Here is a 9,035-nt window from a genome sequence, read left to right on the forward strand (position 1 = left end):
GCTATATCCAGTGTTTCTTAAAAGTTGGTCCCCTCCACTTACTCATTCCTTGAGTGCATGTTAAAAATGCAGAGCCCTGGTACCTACCCATGAATTACTGAATCAGAATCTCAGGGTGGGGCTCAGGAGTTAATGCTATAATTATTCTTCAGGTGATTCTGGTGCATTCCAAAGATTGAGAGCACGCCCTTAAAACTCCCCTGGGTGAGATGATGAAGCTGGAGAGGAGGGAACATTTGAATTGTAGGCACGCAACAGAGTTAAAGAAGAAATGAATCTGAGTTGGGAATTGGTCCGAAGAGAGCTAACCTAGAAGCTGTCTTCAGCCCCTCTTGAATTGGGATCCTCCGAAGAGGTGCCACCACCAGGAGGTCAAGAGAAGCATGGAGGGAACAGGCTTCAGGAAAGGACTCTCACAAGGAGGCGAATTTGTCCTTGGATAGCTTTGGGGAAATGAAGCCATTGTCTTGATAGAGGATAGGGAATGAGGAGCTGCTGTTTTCTGGGTTGGGTGCCATCTAAAGATAGACACCAGCCTGTCAGGCAAGAAAATCGCCTGGAATTTCATGTGAGTTTCCATGGCTACTGGCTGATATAACCCAGCTTCTTTGTGCTGCTCTGTGGACCAGTCTGGCAGTCAGGTGAAGCTAATCGTTCTCATTTGCAGTGACAGCTTAATTACCTTGAACTTGATTTTTGCATAACTTATTCAACTTGTAAAGTTGAGCCTTTGCCTTCAGATAGACCTGAGTGAATCCTAGTTCAATCATCTTCGGCTATGAGCCCATGTCTCTGACCATGGAGTGGAGGGGTGTTAAGAGAAGGGGTCGTGGTCTTAGGGCAAGCGGTGTCCTACCCCTTCCTGCAGTAACAGAAGAGTTGGGGAGCCAGCAGCTCCCTGGTTAAGAGAACCCAGTTTTCTGGGTAACTGATGCCTGCATGTCCAAGAGGGAACTGCAGTGTAGGCAGTTGGCTATTCTCATCAAGCTCCAGTAAGCAATTCCCATTAGTTAAAAATAGAAAATGTTGCAGTTGGGGAGAAGTGGAGTTACAGGCTGAAATATTAACTGTCGCAGAGGACTGGCTGCTGGGTCTGTTTTCAGTTCAGCAAAGTGGTGCCTCTCTGCACAGCTTCAATCTTCTGAGAGTTTTGAGCACATTAGCCAATCTTTAAGTCCTCTGAGATTATGAAGGGGGTTATTGTAATTTCCATACTACTAATGGAGGAAGCTAAAGCGGGATTGTGGCGAGATGATGTATGACTGGCCTGGGCCTAGAGACACGACTTAGGTCTCCCGACTAATGCTATGTCCTAGAGCATGCTTCCCCCCACATCTGACCCTAGAAGCCTCGGTTTGCATGTGTACCCCACATAATCCAGTCTGACAGCGAATGTATTTTTGAAGTTGGTTGGCAAGTCCCGGCTAAATGACAGGGAGGGTCGGGGAAGTTCTGCCTTGGTGGTTTTTATAGCCACCGCTTTAGATACTTTCCAATCAGCCTTTGGCCTTATTTTCGCCTTTTGTGCAGATCTGGAGCCCGTACAAGCAGCCAGGATGTACCGGAGACCTGGACGGTAGAATTGAGGATGATTCCCGCTGCCTCTACACCCACGAAGAGTACATCAGCCTTGTGCTGAACAGTGGGAGTGGCCTGTCGCATGACTACGCCAACCAGTCTGTGCAGGAGGATCCCCGGATGATGGCCTTCTTTGATTCCCTGGTGCGCCGCGAGATCGAGGGCTGGAGCTCCGACTCAGACAGCGACCTGAGCGAGAGCACCATCCTCCAGCTGCACGCAGGGGTCAGTGAGCGCTCGGGCTACACCGACTCCGAGTCGTCGGCCTCGCTGCCCCGCTCGCCTCCGCCCACAGTGGACGAGTCCGCCGACAGCACCTTCCACTTGGGGCCCCTGCGGGTCACCACCACAAACGCAGTGGCGGCAACTCCGCCTCCGCCCACGTGCGAGGACGCAGCCTCTCGCCAGCAGCGCTTGTCTGCTCTGCGGCGCTACCAGGACAAACGCCTCCTGGCCCTTTCCAATGAGTCCGACTCTGAAGAAAACGCCTGTGAGGTTGAACTGGACACGGATCTCTTCCCCCGGCCCCGGTCTCCCAGCCCTGAAGATGAGTCCAGCAGCTCTAGCAGCTCTAGTAGTTCCGAGGACGAGGAGGAGCTGAATGAACGCCGAGCATCCACGCGACAGCGGAATGCCATGCGGCGCCGACAGAAGACGCCCCGAGAGGAGAGGCCCAGCGCCCCACCCAAACCCACCAACACCTACATTGGAGAAGACAACTATGATTATCCCCAGATCAAAGTAGATGACCTCTCCTCCTCCCCCACCTCCTCCCCAGAGCGGAGCACTTCTGCCCTGGAGATACAGCCAAGCCGGGCATCACCCACTTCCGACATCGAGTCAGTTGAACGAAAGATTTACAAAGCGTATAAGTGGCTCCGTTACTCCTACATCTCCTACTCAAATAACAAAGATGGAGAGAGCTCCCTAGTGTCTGGGGAGGCAGATGAGGGGAGAGCAGGAACCAGCCACAAGGACAACCCAGCCCCTTCTTCCAGTAAGGAAGCCTGTCTAAACACCTCCACGGCACAGAGGAATCAGGACCTGCCCCCCGAAGGCCGCAGCAAGGATGCTTTGAAAGAAGGGACTTCTTCCAGAAATCCCAGCCATGGCCCAGGCCATGAGCACAGCAGCCACTCGTGGGCAGAGGCCCCAGAGGACACCTCTCAGGACACTAACAATGCTGGCTCTGTAGAATACGCCTTTGAAACCAAGAAGCTCAATGGAAAGGCCCTGAGCAAAGGCCTGAGCAGCCGGGCTGAGGAGCCGCCCTCTCCTCCTGTCCCCAAGGCATCTGGCTCCACTCTCAGTAGCGAGTTTGGCAACTGTCCCAGGACCCAGTCTGATGACAGCGAAGAGAGGAGCCTTGAAACCATCTGTGCCAACCACAACAATGGACGCTTACACCCCCGCCCCCCTCACCCCCACAACAATGGACAAAACTTTGGGGAGCTGGAGGCAGTGGCCTGCTCTTCCCCAGGACATTCGGACACTGACCATAACTTGTCCCTGACAGGGACACTACTACACAAAGATTGTTGTGGGTCTGAAATGGCCTGTGAGACCCCCAGTGCTGGAACAAAAGAGGACCCCCCTGACACCCCTGGCACAGACAACAGCAGGGCTGTTCATGGCCACAGTGGCCTCAAAAGGCACCGAGTCGAATTGGAAGATACAGATTCAGAGAATTCCTCCTCAGAGAAGAAATTAAAAACATGATAAATACAAAGGGAAAACAAAAAGCTACGAAAAGGAGCTTTAGAAAAAAAAAATGTTAAATCCTGTTTAGTGAACAAAGAGGAAAGGAAAAAGCAAGTATTAAAGGCACATAAACCCGGGGCCTGATATTGTGTCTGCTGCTGCTCCCTTATATCAACAATGGGTCTGAGGTGTAGCTGGCCATTGGCTCGTGCTGTGTGAAGAAAGGGGAGAACCCAAGTGACTCCTTTCTAGTAAAATTTGAGCATAGTGTACCTGTGCAGATTCTGTTCAAGTAAACCCTTGTTGAGACGTTTGACTTGTTCTTGTGTGTGTGCGCTGGCACGCGTGAGCTCACTGTCTAGGCTTTGCTTTCAGTTCTCCATCAGAGAGGATCTGTGGACCTGTACTTTTTGCCACCTCACCTTGTTTACATGCCGTTGGTGTTCCCGTCTTAATGATGAGTGCCTGCTAAATCAGGTTGTGCTGCCAGGGAGGAGTGGATTTACGCTGAAAAACTGGAGAGGAGAATGGAAATAGGCCTTCAGCCCACTGGCGGTGCTGGAAAGGAAAGCATGGTTCCTTTCTTAAAGAAACCTGCCATGTTTTCTCAGTAGCACTTCTGCATTGAGCATTTACTATAGACATACTAAAAACAGAGCCTTTTCAATGCTAGTGAGAAGTTAGCACTTAAGGTCAGATTCAAGAGAACGTAGATCCCTGATAAATTTCACTGATTGCAAATTGAGCAATGCTGCAGCACATACTGTATGGAGACCATAAAATATAACTAGTTGTGGGTAACACTTTAACCAGTTAGGTGCTTAGTTCCTAAGAGGCACTCAGCAGGCCTGCAGGCGCTTCCTTGGCCCCATGTGATGGCGTCTATAGGCACATTGAAAGAAGGGAAAAGACAGCTCTAACAAGATTTGTGCTCAAACTACTAAAGTGGATGTTGTAGGTGTGTTAAGAAGTGTAGTAAAGAGCAGAGTGTGGTTCTATATTAATTTAATTCAACCCAAAATGATTGGTGAGACTTAATGGGCCTGGCATCTTCCCTCAGGCTTGCAATTGACAGAGGCTGTGGTGTCCTGACTAGATCTCGCAGAGATCTAACATTCTTATTGAGTAGGTCTGTTAGGAGGCAGACGGTGGCGTGGAGAAAGGAGTCAGGGGTTTAAGACTCCTCGCTCCTAGAGGAGACTTCATTTCATTGAGGTAGATAAAGATTGAGGGGGGAAAAGACCAAGAGATTTTCAGCATTGCAATGGTGGTTACAGTCACTTGGTTATCAATGAAGGGTTGTGCAAGACAGGAAGACCTAGGAATGACCAAATACCTTGTTGGCATAGATGTTATGAAAAGGCAGGACAATACTGGCAAGAAATGAGGAAGAGAGAGAGAACACTATAAGTTTCTTGAGCACAAAGGTGCTAGACAACTAGGAGCCCAGGCAGCACTGGTGTGGAGAGGACCCAATGTGTGACTGGTGTGGCCTCACTAAGCCTTTCAGAGGAGGACCTGTCCTACTGGAATGAGACCCAGGGGAGCCAATGTGGAGGATGAAGATTTCGATGGATTTAGGCACTGGGGGGATGGGGGGAGGGGTTATTTATAAAAGGAAGGTTGTTAATCTAAGCCAAAAGGAGATACCATCTTGCTGAGCTTTGTGAAAGGAAAGATGTGCCTGGTATGTGTGATGTGACTTGGGTGTGAAAACACTGTTTTAGGAGAAGGAGACGAAAGAGTGTGAGTAGCAGTGGGGATGCTTACTTACAATTTAACACCTGTAATCTCACTGGGGGAGTGGGAAAGTGATTCTGTAACCATTAGAATTACTTTGGATTTGTAATCAAAATGGTTCTATGGTTTGTCTTTGACTATTCACAGATAATTTGTAAATTCTGGTTTTATAAGCCCAAGTCATTTTACATTTGCTTTTCCAAAATTTATTAAATTGCAATTTTTTAATCCTTTATATACAAAAAGACATAATCACTCAGTGTGTGTTTCTCTTCCCCTTCCTAGTCAGCATACCCAATCCTTTTGTTTTATTTAATTGGTAGGTAGCCTCTTCTGACTTCTCTAAGGACAATCCGCATATCTTCCTGGAGAATAAAGTACTTAAAGTTCCCTTGGGAACAAATCACTTGGTAGTTACTGTTACCAAATGCAGAACTTGGTCTTTCCATGTTAAAAGCCTTCACCTCATTTGGGTACTCAGAAGAAAAGTCCAAGTTCATTCTGGTTCAACTTCAATCGTTTTTTAGTAAGGATGCCATCCAAGAGACTTCCCAGCACCCCGAGTTCAGCTTGTTGGGATAGTTCCCACAGGTACCCAAGGAGCAGGCTGAGAAATACTTGCCTCTGTAGCCACTGCACTCTCATTTCCAGAAATCTGTCTGTGATCATGGTCCTGGAAACCTGGCAGGAACCACTTCCAGGGTCCCTTTGCCTAAACCCTTATAGAATTGAGGCTCCATCTTTGGAGGCACATTTAATCCCCAGATTCTTCTGTGATAGGTGTTTTTACTAGCAGGACAGGTGGCACTGATTAGATTGAGCTATTTGAAAGTGCCTCTTAGGTTTTTTTCTGCATCCTGAACATAAAATTTTAAGTGGCTGGTCCAGATATGTAAAACCATTTCTCTCCACTTTATTTTCCCCGTGGTTTTGTGATTCCTGTGTCTAGGACAGCAAGTAAATGAGATAAAAGAGTAGTTGGCTTGGGGCAAACAAAGGTTGCTACTGTGCGTGATTTACTAAGCCAGGAGCCGTGTTTGTCAAGGTGCCTTCCTCTGCTGAAGCCTTACCTCCTCAGAAACCCACCTCAGTCCCAGCAACACTAACTCTTCTCCTGTGTGTATGCAAATAAACCTATTACTCACTTCTCACTGCTTCTTCTTCTCTTCCAGGGAAGACTTGGTTGCTTAGACACCCCTTCTTCATTTCTTTCCTGTTTTAATTCTTGCCTAGTTGGATACTTGATTCAAAACTACACCAAAGACGGAGAAAAACTGGAACTCCACGTCCATGCCAATGGTCATTGTCACTTCCAGGTAGTGGGACAAAGGTCACAACTGGACAACAAAATGTAGGGTAGGGGGAGATATTGACTTGGTCTCCTTTACCAGGCTTAGACAGACTCAGGATAGTGAAATCCTGGAACTGACCCTTTTATTATTTGGAACTGAAGGAGTGACGCAGTGAAATGACATTACAAACAGCCCTCAAAGAACTTTTATTTATTTATTTTTAAAGATTTTATTGGGGAAAGGGAACAGTGTTGGGGAATTGGGGAAGGGGAACAGCCAAGTTGTTGTCCTTCAGTCTTAGTTGTGGAGGGCACAGCTAGCTCAGCTCCAAGCCCAGTCACCATCCGGCCGCCTGTCGGCAGCTCGCAGCCACTCAGCTCAAGGTTCAATCTTAGTTGCAGGTGGGCATAGTCCACCGTCCCATGCAGGACTGGAACTGGCAACCTTGTTGTTAGGAGCATATATTCTGACCAGCTGAGCCATCCTGCCACCTGTTGGCAGCTCAGCAGCAGCTCAGCTCGGGCGCTGCTCACTGGCCCATGTGGGAATTGAACCAGTGACCCTGTTGCTCAGAGCTCATGCTCTTAACCAACTGAGCCACTCGGCCGGCCCAGAACTTCTATTTTCTGATGTTTCCAAATATCAGATTGTTTTTCCGGCCCTGTCTCAGGCATGCATTGCAAACTTTTTTCCTTGAAAGAAAAAAAAAAAACTTATCTTGCCTGTAAAGCTACCTCCTTCAGTTAACTGAAAAATTCTTGCCAACCAAGATTGTTGTGAGGAAAATAGACCTCCTGAAGGAAGACTGGCTTTCTCTTATGACGTGAGCAAGGCACTGGTCAGGTGCCATGGTAGAAATACTAAGGTGAAGCAAGGCTCAGTGAGTCCAGACTGGCCTGTAGCAGCAGAATAATGGCTTCAGACAACACGTGTGGTTCTCTCAGGTGGGATATTTCATTCTAAGTACTCATTTGTCCTTGAGTGCTCACACTGGAATGAAATAACATGAATTCAAGTGGCTCGGAAGTAGTTTTGAATTTTTTTTTAAAAGAGTGCTTCCCTCATGCAACAGAAGAAAAATGTACATGAAAAGGAAATCTGAGCCATCTGCATCTTAACTGCATTTCACTGTTGCACAGAATGGTAAGATGCCGCTCAGAATGGAGGCCTAGAGGCAAAGATAAACCACTGGGACCAGCATTGACATGGCCAGGGACGAGCAGGAGGAGCTGCTCAATTTTCCTCCCTTAACAGAGTTACTGGAGCTAGTAGCATAAGGGTCCTGCATGCTTATCTACAAGACAGCCACATGGTAAGGAAATGGGATATCTAGCCTTTAGAATTACTGAAGTTGGGAAATGACTTCTTCCTGGAACCCAAAGCCATGAGCTAATGGAATATTCCAGCTGAAGTACAGAATGCTAGCTTACAAGTCTCCCTCTATCCGGCTTTGTTAATACGCCCACCAAGGCCAGAGAAAGGCATGAAAATGCTGAGATATTGGTGTCAACCCAGGATCTTAGACCTGAGAGACATTCTTGTGGCTTAGGAAAGCTGGGAGGGAGGACATTGGGAGGGAAGGAGATGGGGAAGACTGCAATGGAAGAAAGGAAATTCTCGGCGGAGTCCACAGCTTTCCAGATGCACAGAACTAGCATTGAACATGCCATGGACAGGCCTCTAAAATACTTGGTCATCAGGTAAACTCCCCAGGTAAAATTCTTTATTTATAATAATGGACGTCAATAAAAGCAGGATCTTTGGGAGAAAGCAGATTTGGGAGAAATTCTCTTGTAGAATGCATAAACTCTATGGAATAATGATCATATAATAATCTGACACCAGCACACTTCAACATGTAGCTAAAACAGGTAAGTGTGTGGTTGGTGATAGGCACAGGCTTTCGCAGGGAAACAAACGTCTGCCTACCTGACTTCCCAGACCGGCTAGTGACTGGAGCCTTCCGCTACCATCTTTTTTACTTTTTTACTTCCTTTCATGCCTCAGGATCCATGTTTTCTAACATTTCTAGTCTTTCCAAGACCCTACCTTAGATTGTTAAGACTAACGTCTGTTCTTTTCTCTTCCCCCGAGACAGACCTGTGAGTGGGATGGAAATGGCATTGCACTAGTAGGAGAAGTGGAATCTATACTGGTTCTTCAGTGGAGTAGCTGCAGGAGCCTCATGCAAAGTACTCAAACTCTTGGAAACTGAAACACGAAGGTCCTCTCCACTTTTAAAATCTGATTTCTCCCATTCCATGGACTGTCTAGATGAGTTCTCAATCCTGAGACATTTCCATAGTGCCCACCACCAGCACGTCGGTGAGCCAAGGTCTTTGGCAAGTGTATAACTGCCGAGAGCCTCAGGCTCGTCTGTAAAATGGGGAAGATAATCCCTGTCTTAGCATTTTGTTAGCCGCGGTTCTCAACCTTCCTAATGCCGCGACCCCTTAATACAGTTCCTCATGTTGTGGTGACCCCCAACCATAAAATTATTTTCGTTGCTACTCTATAACTGTAATTTTGCTACGGTTATGAATTGTAATGTAAATATCTTTTTGTTTTTCGATGGTCTTAGGCGACCCCTGTGAAAGGGTCGTTCGACCCCCAAAGGGGTTGCGACCTACAGGTTGAGAACTGCTGTGTTAGAGGATTTAATGAATATATAGAGAGAGTTTAGACCAGTGCCTGATATATAGAAAACACTGTGTGCTTCATTAG

General features: G+C 47.3%; 1 protein-coding gene across 3 annotated transcripts in view; it reads left to right on the forward strand.

The window, feature by feature from the left end:
• The window catches only part of DCAF5 (DDB1 and CUL4 associated factor 5), a 106,482-nt gene extending 100,312 nt beyond the window's left edge, over positions 1-6,170 (forward strand). For all 3 annotated transcript variants that reach the window (XM_019641393.1, XM_019641394.1, XM_019641395.1), the window contains exon 9: positions 1,531-6,170. In XM_019641393.1, coding sequence (XP_019496938.1) covers positions 1,531-3,297 — 1,767 coding nt within the window. In that variant the 3' untranslated portion in view covers positions 3,298-6,170. The remainder of the gene's footprint in view (positions 1-1,530) is intronic.
• The last annotated feature ends 2,865 nt before the right edge of the window (positions 6,171-9,035 follow it).

Source organism: Hipposideros armiger, unplaced genomic scaffold (assembly GCF_001890085.2).
Source record: "Hipposideros armiger isolate ML-2016 unplaced genomic scaffold, ASM189008v1 scaffold_59, whole genome shotgun sequence".
Taxonomy (NCBI): domain Eukaryota; kingdom Metazoa; phylum Chordata; class Mammalia; order Chiroptera; family Hipposideridae; genus Hipposideros; species Hipposideros armiger.